General features: G+C 40.4%; 2 protein-coding genes across 2 annotated transcripts in view; both read left to right on the forward strand.

The window, feature by feature from the left end:
* LOC144015063 (uncharacterized) overlaps window positions 1-2693 on the forward strand; it is a 3520-nt gene extending 827 nt beyond the window's left edge. The window contains exons 2-5 of the mRNA XM_077515379.1: window positions 167-239; window positions 1506-1663; window positions 1904-1978; window positions 2551-2693. Coding sequence (XP_077371505.1) covers window positions 187-239; window positions 1506-1663; window positions 1904-1978; window positions 2551-2612 — 348 coding nt within the window. The 5' untranslated portion in view covers window positions 167-186 and the 3' untranslated portion in view covers window positions 2613-2693. The remainder of the gene's footprint in view (window positions 1-166; window positions 240-1505; window positions 1664-1903; window positions 1979-2550) is intronic.
* Window positions 2694-7200: 4507 nt separating this feature from the next.
* Window positions 7201-25000, forward strand: part of plxna3 (plexin A3) — a 60613-nt gene continuing 42813 nt past the window's right edge. The window contains exons 1-4 of the mRNA XM_077514232.1: window positions 7201-7466; window positions 21082-21463; window positions 21537-21727; window positions 24382-24929. Of these exons, the coding sequence (XP_077370358.1) occupies window positions 21156-21463; window positions 21537-21727; window positions 24382-24929 (1047 nt within the window). The 5' untranslated portion in view covers window positions 7201-7466; window positions 21082-21155. The remainder of the gene's footprint in view (window positions 7467-21081; window positions 21464-21536; window positions 21728-24381; window positions 24930-25000) is intronic.

Raw genomic sequence — 25000 nt, forward strand, 5'->3', positions numbered from 1 at the left:
ATATATATATATATATATATATATATATATATATATATATATATATATTTATATATAAATACATATATAAAATATATTTTTTTTGTATTTAAATTTTGAATTATATTTTTTCTATGTGTTCTTATTTTTATTTATTTATTCATTTAATTATTTGTAACTTTGGCAGTTTTGGTCCTCCACATAGTGATGTACGCCGTCGTCAACAAGCCTAAACAACCACGCCCACCACCGGAAAACAGGTACACCTGCAGCCATTCCTTTCTTCATCCTCCTCTTTCCTTGTTTACTTGTCACTTCTTTCCCTCCTTCATTTCTTTCTTTCTTGTGTTTCCTTTTCTACATTCTTTTATTCCTCAGTCACTCGTCATGTCTTTTCCTTGTTCACATGCTCTTTCTTTCTGTGTTTTCTTCCTTGCTCCTTTTCTTGTTTATGTCTCACTTCTTTACTCCACTGGTACCTCTTTCCTCTTTTCTTGTTCTTCTTTCCATGTTAATTGCGTACAACTTTCCTTTTAAAGTCGAGTTGAGAGTTCAGTCAGTATACTTCTTGTCACCTCTGTCCCTCCTTCTTCCCTTCCTTCTTTTCATTAAGGATGGGTATCGACCTTAATTTCCTCAATTGATTCGATTTCGATTCACAAGAGTTCAATTCGATTTGATTTAGATTTTTGCTGATTCGATTCACTTCACTTCAATCGATATAATTATGGAGCATCAATTCTTCTTAAATATCAAGGACATGATAAAAAATCCACAAACATCCATCCATCCATTTTCTTAACAACATTTCCTCTTACAAGGGTCGCGACGGAGCTGGAGCCTATCCCAGGCGGCTTCGAGCAGTAGGCGGGGGTACACCCTGAACTGGTTGCCAGCCAGTCGCAGTCCACAAACATATTCCAAATAAAATTTTGCAGAAGCAGTAACTGGTTAACTGATTTAGTTTATTAAAAAAATTAACGTGTTATAATCACTTAAGTGTTACACAAACATTGACATCAGCAAGGACTAGATGAAAATATTTTAATAATTCTAATTCAGTCATTTTAAATACAAATGAAAAAGATTCAAAATTGTCTTAAAGTGCTACTGTCAGGTCTTTTATAAATGTAAGAAAATATTTTTAAATTTGTGAACAGTAAATTTCAAGAAAGCCTTAAGTTAAAAAATTGGCCTTTAAAATTACATTTTCTTTTGAATTTATTTAGAAAATATATATTAAAATAAGCGATTCATAGTCTTATGAATTGATATCAGGCACTAAAACAAAAATTGATTCGATATTGATTATTTGATTTTTTTTTTTTAATTTTTTTTAAACCCAGCCCTGATTTTCATCTTAACTCGTCTATGTACACTTCCTTTGTCCCTTCCTTAATTTGTTATTTCTTTGCTCACTTGTCACCTCTGTCCTCCCCTCCATATTTTGTTCTCCTCTCATTCACTCTTCACCTTGTTTCTTGTTTCCCTTTTTTTGGACGTTCTTTTGGACGGACACTCCAAAGCTCCCATCACTATGACAACGATCCTCCTCCTCCGACAGCAGCGCCGTTGTACAGTATGGTCGAACCTTCAGAGGGCGCTGTGAGCTCGGCTCATACTGCCAAACGCACGACGGGATTAGCGGGATTAGCAGTTAGTGCTGGTGCGGAGCAGGTGCTAGGTAATGAGCAACCCACTCAGGAGGTCTCATGCTCATTAATTGTCTTTTGTTCCCTTGAAAGGCACTTTATAAATCCAAGTGGGTTAATGCAAAATTATTATTATTATTATTATTATTATTATTATTATTATTATTATTATTATTATTATTATTATTATTATTATTATTATTATTATTATTATCATTATTATTATTACTACTACTACTACTACTACTACTACTACTACACTCTCTTTCCAGGAACGCACAACGATTACGAAGATTTGTCCACCTCGGTGACTGATATGAAGGAAACGTGTGTGTATGAGGGCATAGGTCAGTGGATATTCTTGAAATCTTTTCCGAGCCAGTTAGGAAAGAAGTTACTTGGAGCGAGGAAAGGTGATTTGTGAATGTGGAAATAGGCGAGAAATTAGTAGAAATGAGATGCAAATAGGTGATATAAGTGAATACGGAAAGAATTGGCAAATGAAGGAAAGAAAGGAAATAAATAAGATATACAAAGTTCACAAATTCCAGTCCTCGAGGTCTAGAGTTCTGCAGGTTTCAGATGTTTCCGCCTACCAACACACCTGATACTAAAGATCAGGATCGTTATCAGACAAGCTGATTATATAAATCATGTGTGCTAGTGGGTGGAAACACCTAAAACCTGCAGGACTCTGGACCTCGAGGACCGTTATTGGTGAACTCTGACATAGGAGAAGGGAGGAGAAAGTGAAGAAGGATAGAAGGTCAAAATTAAAGTGAAGAGGTGACAAGTGATCAAAGAAACAGGTGGAAGGAAAGAATATATATGCTAATGTAGTATTGTGTTAAGTACATCAACATTTAACTTAATTACAGTATATCAATACATATACGTATTCATTTGGATTCTGTTTTAGAATTTAATTACCGAGTACAGAAGCCAAAAGGACCCAGACCGCCACCTACTGGCTGGATTTGACAGGCATCCAGCTGGACGTGTTCAGAATTTGTATCATGTACGTTTCTTCTTGTCTAAAATAAACCGAATTTTATGCTGAAAGTGTGGGTTTTGTGATGTAAATTTCCATTGTCAGCAGGTGTCAGTATGGGAAGAGTGGAGTAAGTTGAATCACTTTCTTTTTCAGGATCACCACAGAAAGGTAAGTTTTTGTGGCAAACTAATACTTGAATATACATACTTCAAGATGTTGCGCCTCCACACAAACAAGCAGATTCAATGTGAACGTAGCGTTTTTTCTTGATATAATTTGTCCAAAAAAAAAGTTTACCCCATGTGTAGGGTAATTTGAGTTTAGGAGCAGGGTAAATTGAGCCATCTCCCTTTTGTCTCTCTCTAGTTCCCAAGCCTTCCATCCTTTCATCTTTCAAATTTTCATCGGGTCATCAACCATCCTTTTTCTTCCTCCCTCACTCCTCCATACTCCTTTCCTTTCATATCCTCATGCCCTCTTTCCACCAGTTTCGCAACCACCCCACTTTACATTGGAATTTGTCCAGGTTGCTGGAGAAATGTTATTGTTCTCACATAGAGAAACAACATACACAACCATACAAACTGGAAAAACTTTGCATGTCAGTCATTACACTAAGCAGCATGTTTAGCAGGTTAGCGTGTAGCCTATCCACACAGTGACACATTTGTCTTAGCTTAGCAGCAAGCTGCAGCATACACATAAATGTACACTGTAGAAAGAAGAAGAAGTGAGACTGACAAAACGAGCGATGAGTGATTCGATTTCACGTGATGGTGTGATTTAGAAAGGAGAGCTTGTTGCTAGGCAACAGAGCAGCTCCCCTTTCAAGTTTCCCCTCCTTGTTGTTGTATTTTTTAAACAATCAGGTCAAAGCGAAGCTCATTGGTAACCGTGACAACAACCTCATCATCACCATTGCCCAACCTCCCCGTCCCTGTTGCTCCGTCACGGGTTGGAGGCAGTCTTGAGAGGTGTCCATGTTGTACAGGAAGTAGCGGTCCTTGTCACGATGTCATTTCCTGCTTCTACCAACCACAGACGCAAACATTCCTCATCTGTGGTTCTTTTTTCCTGGCCATCTTTTTTGTCTCCTTCCCTCCTTCTTTCCCTCTCAGCCTGCCTCCTGAATGTGTGTGTGTGTGTGTGTGTGTGTGTGTGTGTGTGCGTGCGTGCATGTGTGAAAGTGGAAAAAAGATGAAAACATCAAGTGAAGAAAATGACAGGGGGAGAAGCGGTGGAATGATTACAGGCTTCAGTGTTCAAACCTTAAAAGTCAGCAGACGTTATTTTGGGCCCGGGCCTCCGCTGAGGAATGCTGCTGGTTCTGCTGGCTCACACCCTGCAACCACGTGACCCATCAGTCCTCACTGATGAGGAGGCTGTTGTCATAGTAATCAGCACACACACACACACACACACACAAATTTTATTAACTTTGCATGAACCTAAAAACCAGCAAATTAGGTATTTTTTGGACTATGGTGACATAACTAGGGGATGTTCCAGGATATGCCTGAGTCAGCAGTCTACTCCAAAATATGGAGAGGGTAGTTTGGATCTGGCCAAGACGGAGTTGTGGTTTCCAAGCCTGCTTTACAGTCAAAACGATGCTGGTTTGAATCTCAGCTCATTTGTCGCTCCAGCTTGCTTCCAAAAACATGCTATCATGTTAGCTTAAATTGGTCCTAGGTATAAATGTGACTGCAAATGCTTGTTTGACTATATATGGGTTTTTTTTTGTTTTTTTTTGTTCACCATTCCCTCCACTTGCAACCATCTAGTGTTTGTCCAATAGGGAAGCCTGTAGCATCTTATTGGTAACTAGCCTCCAAACATAACGGCATGTCGGAACATTTAGTGCCTTAATTAGCAAGTAACCCTGAACACAGAAGAGCCTTTAACGTCTTAATTTAGCAAATAGCCCCCGCCGCCCAGTATAGAGGGACATTAATCTTCTTAGCTTAGCAACAGCTGATGAATATGGAGCAGACTTTAGCATCTTAATTAGCAACTAGCCTATGAATATTAATGAACATTCATCCCCTTAGTTTATTAAAGACTCTAAATTGTCAATAGATGTGAATATATAGTCAGTGCTTGTCTGTTATACGTATATATATATGTGCCTTGACATTGACTGATGGTCAGTCTATTATTTGTCCAGATGTGCCCTGACATTTACTGGATGGCGACTGGTCCAATTTTTGAGTACAATTGCCCTGTTATTGGCTGGTGACCAGTCCGTTTGTCTATAAGAAACAAAAAAATACACAAAAATAAAGACAATCGCTTACCTCTTCGTTACGCCGGTGGCCGGCAAGGGCAGGATTATCATCTAGAAGCTGCTTCTGATTCTTCTCAGCAAAGTAAGCGGCAATATGCTCCAGATGAAGCAGTATCGGGTTGGGTTTGAAAATGGTTCAGTAGGAAAGTAGGGTAAATTCAGTCAAATCCATTCACTGCATCGCCTCGCCCAGTCTAGTCAGTGGTGATCATTGTTTGCAAAAAAAAAAAAAAGACAAACAAATATATTGCAATAAAGCCATAATACAACAAATTTTATATACATTGACATATTCAATTCCGTAAAATACATTTAAAAAACCTAGGTGTAGTCAATAAGCAGCTGCATTTTTGAAGGGTCTTCAGAAAGGGTGGGAAATTGAATCATTGTATTGCCAACAATAACAATTATATCACAGTGAAGCCATTCTACTAGGGGTGTTAAAAAAAATCGATTTGGCGATATATCGCGATACTACATCGCGCGATTCTCGGATCGATTCAATTAAAAAAAAATCGATTTTTTTCTTTTTCTTTTTTTTTTTCTTTTTTTAAAGAGCTTAGAATTGTTCATTCGGTAGTCTTACCGATTCAACGTCTTATCATCATTGCCTTTTTTTTTTTTGTGTGTGTGTGTGTGTGAATCGATTTTTAAACTTCCATTTTTAATGGAAAAATATTCAACAAAACGCCTGACTTCGGGTTAGGATTCAAACCTTGAGCATGGAAGAATGTTATATGAACGGAACATTAAGCCTTAATATTTTATTTTAATGCTGTTCAAACATGAAACAGATTACAACCTCTATAAGACTGAAATTTCAGATAAATAATACATTTTCATATAAATCTTACACTCTACAAGCTTACTGATTAGTATTTTCTAAATTTGAATGAAAAAAAATCGCAACAATCGACTTATAAATTCGTATCGGGATTAATCGGTATCGAATCGAATCGTGACCTGTGAATCGTGATACGAATCGAATCGTCAGGTACTAGGCAATTCACACCCCTACATTCTACTATAATTGATCTATATTTTGGGGAAAAAACAACAACATTTCACTCAAATGAATTCAAAGTAACACAATTACTTCACCTTGTGCTAGTTAGTATTCGGGCATCAATGACAGGAATCGACAGATTAAGTAGCAGAAATGTGAATATTTTTGCCTTATGTGACGTTTTAAGTGTTTTGTACCATTTCAGCGGATTTACACAATTCGTAATGCTTTGTAAATTGTAACAACGCATTTTCATTGCTCATATGAAGTATAGTGCTGAGCTTCACAACAAAATCCTCATAAAGTATACTCAGGCAGGCGTCGATGACAGTGCACTTTATTTGATAGTCCTTAAAATTTGTGTCCCTTTTAATGATACGATCATCTCTCGCTTCAAAAGACAATCAAATAACAAAGAATGCAAGCTCAGTTATAACTCGATTTTCTCGACTGCTTATCCCGTTCAGGATCGCAGGCAACTGGAAAAATATGCCAGCTGACTCAAAATGCAGACTACACCTTGGACTGGTTGACACTCAACATATAGAGGCAGACAACCATTCACTCTCACTACACATTGACCTAAATTCGAATATTCGTCAGCAGGCATGGAGCGGCCTAAGTCAGTTCATCAGTCGCTTGATACAATTCCAATTATAGTCGTTCAAACTTTTTTTTTTTTTTTTTTGCATTTGACAATCTGGAAAACCACTTTATACGGCTCACAGCCTCTAGGGGGCATATTTGACAAGCTGTGCAGGAATTGCTATGATATGCTGCAATGTGTAGGTTTCTGTCTTTGGTCACATCATCACTCAGCATTCACACAGTTTTGGACTTATGTGCGTCCATCCATCCATTTTTCTATCATACTAGTGTTTTATGGTGTGTGTGTACGTGTGATAAATTTGTGTGCGTGAGTGTGCCGTCCATGTTGCTTTGCTCCATTCAAAGTGCTGCACCAATCTCTCTCTCCCTTTCGCTCCCTCTCTCCACATCTGCTTAAAGCGGAGAAAAACAGCAGAATCTGGATGGAGCGTACCACTTACTCGCAATTTGGGGCGAAGTTATTTGCCTTAAAAGCATTTTAAGTCAAATTCGCCGTTACTTTACACAAAAATAATTATAGGAGATATAATATGCCTCAGGGAATGCAATATTTCATTTTAAAGAACATTAAAATAGTATGTCGTTAGTTAAGTCTCAGGAAAAATAACTATCCACCCCTCCAATGAGCCGATGGGTGGTACGGTCCAGATGGGAGACACACGCACGCACACACAAACACACACTGAGCCGAGCCGAGCCGAAGCAGGTTGTGCGTGAACGAGCAGGCGGGCCGTCGCTGTGTATCTTTCTCCTCCGGATTATCCGCCCTGTTGTCGTCGGTACCGGTCCCAGTAGCCGCGGAGCCGTTTCGCGGTCCACCTCCGCCGGTACCGGCTGGTCTCGTGCAACCTTCATGAGAGGAGAAAGCGACACGAGACACTTTGGATTCACGAGCTAAACGGACCTCCTCCCCCCCACCTCCCTCCTGTCTGCTTCCAGGTACGTCCGCTAGCTCATGGTGGTGGTTGTGGGAGTGGGGTGGGTGGGGGGTATAAAGGTAGGGGGTGTGGGGGGTTGGTTTGGATGACGGTGTCTCGCTTCCACGCGCGCATCCACACTCATCTCGTGCTGTGTTTTTGTGCGCCTGTCCTCCCATTTTACCCACCGAAATTGGACTGGAAAGCGGAGAAGGGGGGGGGGGGGGGGTCGAGTATGAGGTGGAGGGAGGCGATCAACCCAGGTGGGGCTGCTCGCGTTCGCGTTGACCCACCACGACACGCGGAACGTTGGTGTCCTCGTGCCTGCTGGGGGACGGGGTACCCCCACCCCCTTCGAAAAAATAAGGGAGGAGGTTAAAAGGAGGCCATTAATGCCTGCGCAAGTCCGTGTGTGTTGGGATAAAGGGGGGTGGGTGGGGGGTTATGTCCTCCAAGCAGAGGGACTCCAGACACTGATCCATTAAAGAACAAAGTGGGGGTCGAGGGGATGGAGCGGGGAGTCCAAGGCTTGGTCCATGTTTGTCATTCCACCTCCATGTGCTGCTGGAGGGGAGGGGAGGGGAGGGGAGGGGAGGGGAAAGTGTTGCGGCTTATCAGCGATCGATAAAGTCACGTCACATCGGATTGAAGTGTTGAATGAAATTAGATTGCCTCGCGAAGGAGCCTCTGATCAACCAGTAGATCAATCAATCAATCAGTCACTGAGTCCACTTCATGAGCATCGATAAAGTGACTGATCACATCTGACGTCACCATTCAAGCTCAAGGGAACGTCGTTTCTGTTGAGGCATGAATTCATCCATTCATTTTCTAGACCGCTTTTCCTCATTGGGCTCTTGTATGAGCAGGAGCGAGGGCCGAGATTTGAATCTGGGCTGGCTCTAAAGGCTCCAATTCACTCGACATGCTAATGAAGATAAACTCTATAAGATAGATAGATGGATGGTCTGTGGTGGGAACTTGTTGTATGATGGTGGATGATGTCACCTTATTGCATAGTTGAATAGTAATGATAGTTTAGTTACAGTTATTTTCACGTCATTTGTATTTACAATATATATAAGTAAAGATGACTTGACTTGACTTGATTGTACTGATTATAAGCCCTCACTGCCACATACAATTAATCTGTGAAGTTTCTCTGATTGATCAGTGAAAAAAAAAAAATACAGTAACAATAAGGATGTTGTTTATCCATGTGTTGGCGGCCATTGTTGATTGTGGTCGCTCCTAATGGTTAGTGTGCTGTCAGAGATCATCGGATGTCCTGTGAGAAATTATCCAATTTCACTTGATTGGTCTCGAAATTATTTGTTTTTGACAATTATGTATAATTGGAGGGATATACAATATCAGTGGCCGATAATTATTAATCGTCTATTTTGACGTCATACAAATAATCCAGATAATAAAGAAATCCACCAATAACAGTAGACTTGCCGTGTTACCCTCACAGTTTTTTGTTGCTTTTTAAAACATGACTGTTTTGTTTTGGCAAACTCAAAATGAGTTCCTGGTTGTCTTTGAAGCAGCGATATCAATAAAACTCAGCTTCATGGTGCTTTACGCAATGTTTCCATGTGTTTTCAAGTTCATGTTGCAAACAATTATGTTTACTTATCATTTATCAACATTGGCACTTTCTAAATTATTGGTTGAAAATAGCATGGCTGTGTATCCATATATAATTGTTTATAGGGTACCATCGACATTCAGTGACAAGTAATTAAATGCTCTTCAACTAGATGGCAGAAGTACAGTAGAGCTGTCAAAAAACGAGTAATCAATTATCCAATTTATCGTCAACCTTTTTAATAATGGAGTAATAGTTGGACTCGGAGCCATTGTTTAATCTGCATTCTGCAGTACTGTAATTGTTTACTGATTTATGTAGTCCTTCATGAAATAATTAAATTAAATTAATCAAAATAAGACATTTGCAAATTCTGTTGTTACTTTGCAAAACAATGACAGAACCGGTAACATCAATTCCCCTTTTTTATGATCACTATATGAATATAAAGTATGAAATAAACACCAATCACTGGTTAATAAACAGTAATCAGTAGGAAAATGCTTTTATAAAACACTTTAATGCAAAATTAAAATGAATCCGATTAGTCAATTAATCGATTCTAAAAATATTCGATAGTGGCAGAACTAGGCACATAATCAAATTGTGTATGCACTTTTTGCAACATTTTTGTTTGGCGGTATGCTCTGAGATTTGTCTCATGTAAAATATGTGCCTTGGAGGAATATAGGTTGGGAAACTGTCCTATAAATGATCATCAAACGACCTTGACAATTTTTGGTGTGTCCTGTTATGAAGATGACCAACCAATTTTGTAGCGATCGGTGAAACTTCAACCAGGGGGTGATTTTTGTTTTTGTTAAAAAAACAAAACAAAAAAAACCTAACCATCCATCCATCCATCAATTTTCTTGACCGCTTATTCCGCACAAGGGTCACGGGGGGTGCTGGAGCCTATCTCAGCTGGCTCCGGGCAGTAGGCGGGGTACACCCTGAACTGGTTGCCAGCCAATCGCAGGGCTAACTAACTAACTAACAAAAAAAAACAAAAACAAACAAACAAAAAACAACATTCCAGGGGTACTACTGGTAAACTTTGTTCAAATCGGTTACTTCAAACCATAAGGGTCGACTTCCATTTCAGTTCTGGGCGTGGGTCCTCCTGTTATGCTTGACATGTCTACACAATTTTGTGTCAATCAGTGAAACTAGTGATGAGGACTCCTTTTTTTTCTGACATTTTAGGGGCCATTGCGCCCACTTCTCAATGGAAGGGGTGCAAATGCCAAATACATATTTTTTGTAATGATGTTGTAATGTACAAAAGTATGTCTTGTGTTGCTTTGGCTTACTGTCATGTTAAAAGTTAAATTAAAGCTGCAAGCAGTGGTCAGTTGGCCTTCACACCCTACTTTCGCGGATAAAATGATGATCAAACTTTAGATACCATGCCATCAGATTTCTGCTGTAGGCATAAAAAAAAAAATCTTCACAATTTAGTGTCTCCCATCTGTCGAGTATACCTGCTTCCGATTTGGGCTCATTTGGGACACTTCCCTAGCAGGAGTTCATCAAAGTATGAGAACTGAAACTGGGCCAAAATGGCTGCTTCAAACTAAAATGTCTGACTTTCTGTTCAATTTTGTTCATGGTTTATTTTTCTTTACTTTTTCAGGTGTTCTGCTATGATAGATATGTCCACCCAATTTCGTGTCTATTGATTAAAGCTGCTGTCGCAGGCTAATTTCCCCCCCCCCCTAACTTTCCAGGAAGCGCTAATCAACCAACAAATTTGATTAAAACTACAGCTGTCACTATGGAATATTTTTAGAATCGATTAATTTAGGGCTGAACAATTATGGAAAATAATCTAATTGTGATTTTTTTCTTTTCCCCCAAAAAACTGCGATTGCGATATCCATCCATCCATTTTCTTGACCGCTTATTCCTCACAAGGGTCGCGGGGGGTGCTGGCGCCTATCTCAGCTGGCTCTGGGCAGTAGGCGGGGGACACCCTGGACTGGTTGCCAACCAATCGCAAGGCACACAGAGACGAACAACCATCCACACTCACAAGCACACCTAGGGACAATTCGGAGCGCCCAATTAACCTGCCATGCATGTCTTTGGAATGTGGGAGGAGACCGGAGTACCCGGAGAAGACCCACGCGGGCACGGGGAGAACATGCAAACTCCACCCAGGAAGGTCCGAGCCTGGACTCGAACCGGAGACCTCAGAACTGGGAAGCGGACGTGCTAACCACTCGACTACCGTGCCGCCCGCGATTGCGATATCATGTGCGATTATTTTTTTTAAAGGTCCTTTTCAATGATTAGTATTATTTTGTTTTTTTTACCCCAAAAAAGTTAAATATAATAAACAATATCAGGTCTATTATGTATTACAGGATCTTAAGATAAAGGCAAATGAAGCCTTTTAATATCAGTTTTTTTTTTCTACGAGTTACAATTTACCACTTAACATATCCACCTTTTCATGTTGCATGACATGTAAACACTGTATTTATACATAAATAAATACAATATACATATTTAAAAAAAAAACAACTAAAATATAACATGTAAAATATAGCAACTTTTGCTCAATCTATATCAATTTCACATTGTATTTGACCATTTATTTTAAGTGTTTGAAAAAAATAAAAATACTACCGATGTAAGCCCCACGTATTTCCGATCAAACCACTTCCGCGTCCGGTTTAGGCCACGCCCCCTCAGAATACAGATACAAATAGTGGTGTACTTGCTCATCCATAGTTGAAACATCCGTCTTATCCATTCTTCACATCCTAATTTTTTTTCAAATTAATTTTTAATCATTACGCGTCATATTTTGTCATCTCAGAACCAATCAGGGGACGGAAAAGTGCTTGATGCCACCCTGAGCCTTCTCACTGGCTCTATTGAATCTGAAATCTGATTGGTTCAGGTTGGAAAAAGAACCGACCTTTTCCATTATGTCTATTTGTCATCGGTCAGCAATTCTGAGTCTGAAGGCCTGGGAAGATTCTATTAATATGGCAGCAGAAATATGATTGGACAAAAAGAGAAAAAAAAAACACATAAATGACAGCCAAGACATGAAATGAAGACAAAAGACTGCTGGAAATAAATTATCAACAGTTCATGTCATTTGTAAATGTAGGTCAGTGTTTTGGTAGCGTTGAAGCCGGCAGCTGCGAGTTCGACCACCCGAAGTTAACCTGGCGCTTGTTGTTTACAAACATTATCAAATCTTCTTTTTTTAAAAGGCTTGCTTAACCTGTAGGCTTCTTGTTTGTGGTTGTGCGCTTTTATGATGTCATCTCACTGTCATGATAATAAGATTTCCTCTGTCTGCTCTCCGCAATCTTCCTCATCATATTATAGGAAAAATGTCACTGAACAGTTATTATGTAATATTGATTGTTTGTGTGCGTGCGTTTCAAAGCAAGACATAAACTGAGCATGTTCCAGGTGGCTGGGGTCAAAGTTCATCTCATTCCATGCTTATTGTCAGTGCTGTGAGTCTTGTCACATTTCACACACACACACACAGAAGACAGGATGTGCTGAACAACTGAAAGGAAACAATCACTTGGCCCTTTTCTTTTCCGCTCTTGATGACCCTTGACATGCAGCAATGGGGACTTTGTGTGAGACGGCTTTATTATTAAAGAGGACATTTTTTTCCCAGGTATCTTCTTAACATGCATGTCTGTATCAAATTTTCATCCAAAAAATAATTCTTGAGAAACAGTATTAATCTTCGAAACAAGCTTTGTTTGTCTAGTTATCAATTTATTTTGAAGTTTAATGTTGTAAGATGACTTTGAAATGATATCTGAGTGTTTTGGGATAATAGCTTGTGGTATGAATTATTAATAGAAGCAATGCTAATCATCTGTGGGAGGGTTTTTGGAAGTTTTTCACTATTTGCGGCAAGGTTTGGTCTCAATATCTCGCCATTGGTAAAATTAGCTGCTTTTAAGTGCAGATCTGTCTCATGCCAGTAACAAAATAAATCTGAAGTTATCTTAAGGCACTTTACACATGGAGCAGGTCAAGAAGCACACTTCTCATACATGAAAGAAAAACCAACTGAATCCAACATGAAGAAGCACTTGGCAACGGAGGCAAGGAAAAACTCCTTCCAAGGAAGAAACCTCGAACAGAAATGAGGCTGTGTGGGGCGACCGTCTGTCTCGCCCTGTTGAGTTAAGATGGAGAGACAGAGTTTAAGTACAGAGGGACGAGAGAACAATGCGCACAACAGACATATCAACAACACGAATGAGTCATGAATGAAAAGTGTTGCTGGGCCAATGGCGAGCCAGGCTTTCGTTGGATTGACAAGCAGCGTTTTGCTGGTGTTTGTCTTTCTCCTCTTCTGTCTCTCATTCGAGTGTTTGCGGCTGCCGGCTGCTTTCCTTCTACTAGTGGAAGCAGGGTGTAGAAAACAAGCAAGCTCCCACAATAGACACATGACTAAACTAAAACATCTCCCTGAACCCTGCCCTGAGCAATTAAGTAATTGCCGCATTTCTTACCATTAATTTAACCACACTCCCAACACACACTCTTTAAGTGCCCATAAAGATTCAATTGCATTAAGGCAGCATTTCATCACCTTGGGGTGACGATGCTTTATCATGTTAAAAAGCACCATTGTTTCGTAAGAGTGAGGCAGATGTATACAGATGGGGGACTTGAGTCGTATGAATTGACCTTACTGTAAACCACGCCCGCATGACCTAGTAAACCAATCAAGACGCAAGACGTCATGTCTGAGTCGGAACGTGCGTTTTGGTGCAGACAAACAAAGAAATCCAGCTCCCGGTGGTGCATTGCGTGGTTATCCAAAGCCAAGAAAATTTTTTACTAAAAACAGTTAAATGTGCTAGTCATGACTTGTGTAAGAGAAACACTGTCCGGTTTATTCCTTTCCATAAACCCTCAAACAACTACAAAAAATGTCATCAGACTTTGTGAAAGACCACACGACCAGTTGAATCCGTCCAGAATGACCAGAAAGTACTATGTCTGCACTAAGGTAATGTTCTCCATTGTTGTTTTTAGCCGAAGGCTAACGATAGCTTTGGGTAGCTAAGCGTCCACACGTTTGTTGACTTACAGTTTACTATAAATGCCAACAGAACAAACTTAGCACACACGACCAATTGAATCACTCCAAAATGACCAGAAACTACTACGTCTGCACTAAGGTAATGCTCTCCATTGTTGTTTTTAGCTTAAGGCTAACAATAGCTTCGGGTAGCTAACCGTCCACACGTTTGTTGACTTAGTATTTACGATAAATGCCAACAAACCATTGAAACTATGAGGTAATACAAATTCATTCGTAACCTCCTTGACAGGAATAATGTCCAAAAACTTGGGTTTTGTCTCCAATCGGTCGAAGTGAGTGAGGTGACTCTGTCTTTTCCTGACATCTGCAGCAGCAGACAGCGATGCGTATTTCCTTTTGTTTTGGGGCAAAATTGCATGGTGAGGGAGTGAAGATACCTGTCACTAAAAAAATCCGTGATAATGGTGCTTTTTTTTGCCCAGCCGTACCATTTACCATTATGCGTTGTTGTTGTTAACGGTTAAGCTAACAGCCTTTAAAGGTCTGAAGGATTTGTTTTGTCTCGTCCGGGACGTTTCTGGACGGAGACTGGCATTTCATTACAACAACCAAGCCGTGGAGGCAAGCTACTATTCGAATTTTGCTGTGCGAACCCCCGCTCCTGATTAGTGGACTGTTTCCGGGGACGTGTTAGGAGTTTGATTCCTGTGTCTGGTCTTCATATGCAAATTTGGCTGTGCGAACCCCCCGCTATGTTGGTGGGATGGTTTCACGTTCGTTTCTGGTTGGCTGCCATCCTCACCTTCCTTGAGCGTCAGTTTTTGAATGTTGTGTTTGCAAACAGAAATGGCAAAACATCGGACAGTACCTTTTTAAGGCAAACTTCTATGGTTGTTTTAAAAACACATTATGTTTAGTGTGACAGTAAAATTCAACTGGAAGAATTAAATTTCTTGCAGTTGACTTTCCTGCCATCATACAGTGCTCATATCTCAAATTTGTGCTCACAAATCAAAGAAAACAATTGGGCAAACTAGGGTTGTGCAATTAATCGAATTTCAATAATTTCAATTTTACACTCCACAATTACAAAATCAGCATAATTGTGAAAAAAAAAAAGATAAGTAATACAAATTTTTGAGTTGTTTAAATTTACACAGTTGAACCTTTTTTTTTATTTTAAAATAACCAATTTAATATTTATTTGTCTTAATATTTTTTATTTTTTTATTATTCTATTTTTTATTTTTTTTACATTTAAACTAGTGTTGTTCCGAAACGTTTTTTTGGCTCCCGATACGATACCGATACCCAGCTTTGCAGTATTGGCCGATACCGATACCATACCGATACTTGAGTTTTTTTTTGAAAAAGCTATCCTGCCATCGGTTCAGAGCATTTAAGGGCCAATAGGATATCTTAGATCGGCATGCAGTGAACATGTCACACATCAGTGAATGTTGTGCACGCGCAAGACACAAGATGCTGCATCCAAAATCCTATATTAGCGTTGGCATTAATGGTATCGGCATGTAACTTGTGAGTAGTCACCGATATCGATACCACTGTTTTTATGCAGTATCGGCACCTCTGCCGATACCAGTATCGGTATCGGAACAACACTAATTTAAACATTTTCTTGTTTTGTACCAAAAATTGAATGATCGTCCTACTGCACAGTGCACATGCTGCACTACAACTACAACAAAAGTTTTTGTCAACAGAAATAAATATATATTGTTAGAAATTCTGTTTGGTCCAAAAGGAACTTACTAGGGATGCACGATAATGCTATTTTCAACCGATACCGCTAAACCAATCATTTAGAAGTGCCGATGTCAATAACCGATAAGTAAGCCGATAATTGTTTGCGAAATTAACTTGAATACAAATATGCTTTTGAGTCCTACTATAAGTCTAACAAATGCATTGAAACATTGTATAAACTTTGCACAATGTTTCAATGTATGTAAAATTACATAATTATAGTTTCTATTTTTTTAATTGGTCTTAATATTTTTAAATGCTTAAAAATGTTCTATTTTTGTACCAAAAAATAAATAATTGTTTGAATAATCGTGATTTCAATTATTGCCAAAATAATTCTGATTATTATTTTTCCATAATCGAATAGCCCTAGGGCAGACAATGGCTCGTGTCTCAGAAACCCGTAAGCCAGGCCTTTACTTTTCCATCCTCCGTCTTCATGCAAAGAGTCAGCAAGTGTCTTTTATTGTTTTTAATCGCATTTTTTTCTAGCATCACCGTTCATTATGAAAGGTACCGCCACAGAAATGGAGGGAAGGTCGCACATTGTATCAGAGGCAAGATGGCATCTGTGTGAAAGGGAAGCGACGGAAGCTGGAACAGAGTCGTGAACTTTAACACCTGACACTCACTTCTCACACCAACTGGCGTGTTGAAAGTTGTGCCCCATAAACGCGAGTCAAGAGTGGCCAATCAGAGCCAAGCACGGAACAGGAATCCCACACTTTCCTGGCATTGTTCTGTTCGATGCATTTCTCAAGTTTGTATTGCTTTTTTCAGATTTTAATATGTCATTATAGTAAAACCACACATTGGATTTGTGTAAAAAAAAAAAAAAGAAAAAAAAAAGAGATTTGATCTTTGGGCGATAAAACCCAGCCATAGGCATACATATTCTGTACGTTAGGGCCTGACTGATATCGATTTTTTGAGGCTGATGCCAGTGGCCATTTTTGGCAGAAAAATCGGCCACTGGCATCAGCCTCAAAAAATTAATCGGCCGATGTATTAAAAAAAAATATATATATATAATGCATTTGAATGGGTGTCAATTATACATGGATTTTTCCTATTCCTGTGAATAGTGGGAGTCAAGTGTAAATAATGTATATTGTTAAAAAAAGTCCCAGGATGCATTGTGTGTTGTCACTTGTGTACAACTGCTATAAGTGGACAGAGTTCGTAATGGTAAAAATAATTGGAAAATATCGCCCATTTAGTCGATGATTTTGGCTGATGTTTCAAGCGGCACAATCTGCCGATTAATTGGTGTGGCCCGACTGGAAATGCTCGAAGTCGGCGCACATCCTGTGGTGACACTGACAGTGTGTTTGCATATAGTGACGTGTGTGAGTGTGTTGTGTGGGTCTCATTTGCTGACCTTAACGACTCCCTTGGTTGCCAATGCCATAGCAACAGTTGCCAGGCATTCCAGACAGTGAGGTCACTGTTAATTAAAAAAAAAAAAAAACTTTTTAGAAGTTTGCTCAATTCTTATCTGCAATTTGGAAACAGATGTGTTCAGTAACCAGGGTAAGCAAATTTATACATTTAACAATTTTTGTGAAATAATTTGTTATAAATACGTTATTTATAAATAATACTATTAAAAATAAGACTCAATGGTTGATTTATGTTAAATGTCCTGGCCTCTTTGTCCCACTTAAAGAAAATCAAATGTGGCTCTTGAGCACAAAAGTTTGCCCAGGCCACATTTGGAGTCAAACATAAATAACAGATGCAGAAATGTACAACAAGCTATCACGATTTTGCTCTTAGCTGGAGCGCTAGTTAACATATGTACACTGGCGCCTCTCCTGCTTGCTTGCGTCGCAGTCGTGATGATTAGTGCTTAATGAGACGGAATCCACCACCACGTCACCTTAATAAAGTTTTAGTCCAGCACAGCAGTCATGGCCGCTCACACACACACACACACACACGCACACACTGAAACCCAAACAAGTAGTGAAAGATCAGCACATTAACTAATTAGCCTGCTGGGCTGAGGGGGACACCAGAGAGGAGGGGTCGACAGATGGACCTGTGTGTGTGTTTCTTGAAGTGCTCTTCAATTTCATTTGACCATCCATCAGCCTGAAAACTTACACTTGTTATTTTTGTATGTATTTACCTCCAGTGAGGACATTTTTAGTCGCGTCCACCTACACGACAACAAGTGTTCAGATGCAAAGAGGCGTTAAGAGTAAACAGTGCGGCTGGTCAGTATCACATTAGCTTCATAGCTCATATTTTTTTATTTATTTGGTAACAATCCAATTTCTGATTTTATTTGGATTCCCTTTTCGCTTCTAAAGAAAGCAGATGCAGTAATATCATCAATATAACTATAATATTGAAATAAAGTTTTGCTTATTGTACAGAGAGTAAGATCCCATTCTATGCAGCCCCATTAGTCTAAAAACAGGATTATAATTAATATTGCGTTTGGAATATGCGTTAAGGAACAAAATCTACCCGTTTTGATCCATCTCAGGGGGCGGCCATTTTAACACTGGCTGTAAGCTTAAAATGACCTGTTTTCTGAAGCTGAGCTGTGGTTGGTCATCACCCGAGCAACTGTGATGCCATTTTCAGTAGACAGCAAGTGGCAAAATGGCCGCCTCCTGAGATGGATAAAATCAGATGGATTTTGCTGCTTAACCACAAATGATACCAAAAAAATGACTACTGGGGGCACATACAAAAGATTATTGTCAAGAAAATGTTTATGTTGACCTCTCTTTTAAGACTAGAACAATCCAAAAACCAAATCATAAAGCAATTGTGATAGACTTTTTTAGGGGGGGGGGGGGGGGGGGGGGGTCATGCGCAGTATAGAAATATCGAATCCAAAGAGGAGTGAGTACAACAACAGCTGCTCTATACTGTAATTGCCCTTTGATGGACTGGTGACCAATGCAGAATTACCGTGCCTCTCTCACAAATTCAGATGGGATACGCTTGAGCTCATCCCATCACTAATGAGGACAAGCACAATTGAAAATGGATTTGGTTAGTGCACTCTTTTTCAAATGTTGCAGGGGAATTTCCTTTGCAAATGCGCCCATAGCTGTTTCAAGGACTGTACTCTTCTCTGCGGAGGTCTCGGATGTTTTTGGAATCTGCTGGGGCCACTTGCCCAGTTTGGGAGTCACAGCCCCGACAGCTCCGATTACCACAAGGGCATCACCATTCGTACTCTCCACTTCTTCTGTAGCTCCTCCTTGCACGTTCCCTCCTTTGATCATAACTAATGTGTTTTTTGTTCTTAAAAATGAGGCAAAGGTGCTACCACTCTGGTTATTCACTTCAAAATGTCACAAAAATGCAAAAATAATAATTACTTTGTCTCACTCTTTACTCAATAATGGACTAAGTGTGAAATTAGGGCTGGGCGATATAAACGGTTTATTCAATATAAGGTATAAATTTTGCCCAAGGTAGAGATCTTGACTCGACTGTCTGGTAGCGCATGTTAATGATGACGTCATCGTATCGGCATCCTGGCCTTGCGCACGGCATGCAGGCGGCCATCTTGACTCGTCTTTACATGACTGTCGACTTTCAAAATCAACACGACGCCACCTTGAAATTATATTTATATAATTTATAATAACGTAATAATAATAAAATTATTTATATAATAATTATAAGATCCCCTCAAATGAGCTTTGCAGCAATGACACCAACCATCCTCTGGACGCCCTAATACTGTATCAAAAGAAATGTTCACGAAATTGTACCTTGTTGTAGAGTCGCAGTCTCCATTAGGAAGGTCTACTGTTAGCCTAGCATCAAACGAGCGGATTTTGGTGGGCGTGGCCAACACTCGCCAGACTTCCGTGTGTTTTTGACTACAAAATGAGTTGGGCGTGGCCAAGTCTCATCTTTTCCGTGTGCTCCAGTTTACAAACGGAGTCTTCACGTCTGCTCCTGAAGGAGTATTGGCGCATGCTTTACTTTCAATAGTTGGTACCGATACGGGGTAAGTGAAAGATGTTCTGCTACTCCACGTTTGTATTGTCCAAAATTCCTGAAGCAGTCGTCAGTTAAATGTTTGCCACAACCTATCAGGGATGATTGACACCCCCGTACTGGTCGAACCATAAGTCCTACGGGGAAAATCCCCGGAACCGCCTCGACCACGGCTTTCCAACGGCGTGGATGCCGGCCCTCCATGACCCTCTGGGCCGAAGATACGGGACCGCGAAATCGACGACCCCACTCACTGGAACTAACTAACACATTTTGGGAGTTGCTTGGCCATATTTAATGCATAAATAAAGTCCAACCACAAGCCTTTCTGTGGCAGAAGAAAAATGTTTTGTTGTCCTTTCTGCAATCTGGTTCAGAGCAGTTCCTATGGGGTTGTTTTGCTGCCATGCTGTCTTCCTGCTGCTGCTGTTTGTTCGTGGGTTGGAAATCTCGGCGGCGGGAGGGGTTGAAAATTGTGAGGGTGGCATTCACGCTGAGCTCGTGACGTGTAAAACCGACCTGCTGAAACAGCCCATTTGAGAGTGCTGTTTGAGCTAATGTGATACAAACGGCCATAGGAAAGGGAAACATGGGTCGTTTATCGCACAGCTTTGGGGACTTAGTCAGGGGCTATGGTAAGGCATATTTATGATCAAAAACCCACCAAAAGTGAACATTTCATATGAGGGGACCTTTAAAGCTGGCATACATTAAGAAGAATGATGGGTGTGATATCACTGTTTTTTTTTTTTCGTTTTTTTTTTCTTTTAACTTAATTACAATCAATGGTCCAACTAGTCACTTCTGTTTACAATACTGAATCATCTACTAGTCTTCCATCCTCCATTCGAGTTGTTGATATGTCAAAGAATCAAAAATAAAGAATAAACCTGCTGTTTATATAATTCTTATAGCATTTGCCATCAAAAATAGGAGCACATTTACAGTAGTCCAATACAGGCATTAAACAAAACATTGAACAGGAAATACACAGTCTGAGTCATAGTAGTTTTATTTTGAATCCAAAGCTGTTTTTCCTATTGGTTAATTGGAACTCCTTGGGAAGCATATTTCATTTTCTGCCTGTCACTATATGTTGCTGGCATGCAATAGTAAGATGAGCAAGTACACATTATTTGTAATAAATAAATAAAGTTGGATAATTTTCCATGACACACCTTATGATCTATCAGTACTGCTCTGAACTAACTAATGGTCGCAATGTTTTTTTTTGTTTTTTTTCCCCAGTCATGACCTGCTGACACCCTTGATCCACCAGTGGACAACTCCTCCTTCCTTTCCCATCTTGTCCATCTCCCACCATGCTTCCCTCTCCCGTCCCCATCCTCTCGCTCCTCCTGCTCTCCTGGCCCCTCCTCCTCCTCTGCGCTCCGGCGGCACCGCCTCCCCCCCTGGTGGCGGCAGGTGGCCGAGCGGCGTACCGGGTGTTTGACACCTCCCTCACCCACCTGACCGTCCACAAGAGGACAGGCGAGGTTTTCGTGGGAGCCGTCAACCGAGTCCTCAAGCTGTCGGCCAATCTGACCGAGATGAGGAGTCACATGACCGGACCGGTGGAGGACAACGCCAAGTGTTACCCCCCACCTAGCGTCAGGGCCTGCGCTCACCGGTTTGTCTCATCCTAATTGCCACAACTGTCTGCCTGTATGTTTGTCTGTCTGCTTACCTGTACGTTTCCCCAGCCTGGACTCTTTGGACAACGTAAACAAGCTTCTATTGGTGGACTACACTGGCAACAGGCTGGTGGCGTGCGGGTCCATCTGGCAGGGCGTCTGCCAGTTTCTCCGACTGGAGGACCTCTTCAAACTGGGGGAGCCTCACCACCGCAAGGAGCACTACTTGTCTGGTGCCAGAGAGGCTGATGGGATGGCAGGTAGGTAGATTCTCACACCTCCTTCACATGAGCAGCTGTTGAAAAGCTGCTCGGGTTTTGAAACCAGATAAGGACTGGTTCAAAAGATTTGGCAAAATAAGAGCGATGACGCTCAGAAGTCAAGCATTGACCAAGATGAATACAATTCTGAAAATAATTTAAAAAACAACAACATTATAATAAAAATGATGTTTTATGTAATTAACTTCAGATAGTGTAGTACAGGGGTGTCAAACATACGGCCCGCGGGCCGGATCAGGCCCGCAAAGGGGTTTAATCTGGCCCGCGAGATGATTTGTAAAATAAAAAAATCATAATGTCGGACCAATTAATCAGCCAGCCATAATCAAATATATCAATTTGTAATTTCACAAGCAGTCCTCAGGTGAGTAACTTGCACACGGAATCGCCCTGGAAGTCATTATTTTACACACAACTTAAAGTTATGGTTTGTTTAAAAAAAAATTTTTTTTTAGTTTTTTTTTAAATCATAGACCAACATAAACGTATTAAATACGGCACAAATTCAATTACTGGTAACACAAACACAAAAAATATGACAAGGATTAACGTCCTTATAACTTCATTAACTGTGCCACACAATGCATTCTGGAAACTATATAGATATGCACAAAAAGGTAGATTTAACATGTCTGGAACTCATACAGGCAAAGTTATTTTTTTGAACAATAGATTACAGTTGAGCTCCGTAATTTAGGACTGGCCCAAAAATCTAAAAAATCTGCCTATTAATGACGGCAATTGTTTTTAAGTTATATACCATTATCTTAGCGATTCGGCCCACTTAGTAATATATTTTCCTCCATGCGGCCCCTGAGCTAATACGAGTTTGACACCCCTGGTGTAGTACTACATAACCAGGGTTTTTCCTATGTACAAAATTAGAGGCGGCCACCTCCACCTAATTTGCTTGCAACAATGCGGTACTATATTTACAATTTAACTCATTCACTCCCAGCCATTTTCACAGAAGCAATCCCCCTCACTCCTGGCTGTTTTTCCTGGATTTTGACTGATTTTGCAAGGCCCACAGAATATTGTGTTCTATTGTTATAAAAACATGGAACCTACCAAAAGAAAGATTAAAGTCTCTTCTTTTATCAGGAAAAAAAGTATATTTCTACTGTTTCAGTTTTGCAGCAATTAGTATTAAATTATATATCTAAATTTCATCACTATTCACAAATCTATTTAAAATTTCGAGTAATTTAGCTTTTTTTCAACATGGTCTTGGTTGATCTCCTTTACTCTGCTGCCACCTGCTGGGCGTTTGTGTAATAACTACCATTTCTTCAATCATTCTTTGCAGTTGAGAGGCTGCATCAAAGCCTTATGTATGCTGTAGCTTAAAAACAAAACAAAACATGAAAAACGTATAAATACGTCTTTGGGAGACTTAAAACATTTAAAATAGAACGTATTTATACGTTTTTGTGAGCAAATGAGTTAATATCTACTAAGTGGATGAATTTTTAATGATTTTAGTTAAAAAAAAAAAAAAATCAAAAAATTAATGGCAACTTTGGGTTAATACAATTCTAGTCCCAAATCGTGAAAAGGCTGCAGGAGGGAGGCCCATAATGGTATTGGTCACCGCCGCAAGTACCTTAAAATAATACCTCTGCCTCAATTTGAGCCAGGAAAACCCCCGGTAACCCATGTTTCAAATATTGTTTAAGATTTTATTTAGATGCATAAAAATATCTTAATCCCCTTTGGAATGGTAATTCTGGAATTTTCTGTGTTTGTTTGTTTGTTTGTTTGTTTTTTTCCGATCTGGGGTACAGATTAGTACTTTGGTCATAGCGCCTCTAATACTCCAGATAGAAAGCTCATCTTGGACTTAAATTGAAGGTTATAAATGTGGGCAGTTTTTAATGTATATTTGAGGCAGTGAGATGTACAATAAAATGTTTGAAATTGATCACTTTGAAAGATAACTTTTTTTTTTTTTTTTTTTTTTGGTCTTTTAGGGTATGCTGAGGGTGATATTTGAGAATTGAAATACAGGAAGCCCATGATTATTTTCCTGCTAGTTCCCCCATGTGTCAGAATACACCACGCTAAATTTTAGAGTTTTCTGACCATTTATGCGGTTTCTGTACCTTCACATTTGCAATTACACAATTTTGCCAGAAGCTTTCCCCAAAAGGGGTGTTTTTTGGCCCCTCTAACCAAACGGCCCCGAGTTGGGGGTGGTCCCTATCAACCTGTGATGGCCCAAGTTATGAGAAAGAAAGACATCCTGAGAGTTGGACCTGTCTCCCGGCCTATGATGTCATATGAGATATCGGCATGGCGCAGTGGAGGAGTGGTTAGCCCAACCTCCCATTCTGTTCTGAGGTTGGGGGTTTGAATCCAGTCCTCAGACTTCCTGTATATTTTTGTTTCCTTGTTTTTAGGGTTCTCTGGCTTCCTCACACCTTGCGAAAATATGCATTGGGATAGGCTCCTACTCACCCGTGACCCTAATTAGAATAAGCGGTATAGAAAATGTAATCAAGAAAATCAGTAGGTGCCATCAGTAGGTGTAGATAATAGTCAGTGTACTGTAAATCACGCCTCAAGGTCACCTAAGACAAACGGGTGTGTTGATCAGTTGTTCCCATGGTAACCATAACCCTTCTCCCTAGGTGTGGTTGTCCGCGAGGACGACTGGACCAATGACCCCAAGAGAAAGAAAACGGCGAAGGGCGGCAGCCGCCTCTTCATCGGCGCCGCCATCGACGGAAAGTCGGAGTACTTCCCCACGCTGTCCAGCAGGAAACTTGTGGCAGACGAGGAGAGCGTGAACATGTTCTCGCTGGTCTACCAGGATGAGTTTGTGTCATCGCAGATCAAGATCCCGTCAGACACGCTTTCCCTCTACCCGGCCTTCGACATCTACTATGTCTACGGTTTCTCCAGCCGCACTTACGTCTACTTCCTGACGCTGCAGCTGGACACACAGCTGACGCAGATGGACGCCGGCGGAGAGAAGTTTTTCACCTCCAAGATTGTGAGGATGTGCTCCAACGACACAGAATTCTACTCCTACGTGGAATTCCCTCTAGGATGCACCAAGGACGGTGTGGAGTACCGACTGGTTCAGGCCGCCTACAAGCAGAAACCGGGACGACGCTTGGCTCAGGCGCTCGGCCTATCGGAGGACGACGATGTCCTGTTTGTCATCTTCTCTCAGGTGACTTATTTCCATGATTCTCAAAGTACTCATTCTCCCGTTAGTTGTACTCAGTTTGTTGTATGTGGCGA

The sequence above is a fragment of the Festucalex cinctus genome, chromosome 2 (assembly GCF_051991245.1).
Source record: "Festucalex cinctus isolate MCC-2025b chromosome 2, RoL_Fcin_1.0, whole genome shotgun sequence".
NCBI lineage: Eukaryota > Metazoa > Chordata > Actinopteri > Syngnathiformes > Syngnathidae > Festucalex > Festucalex cinctus.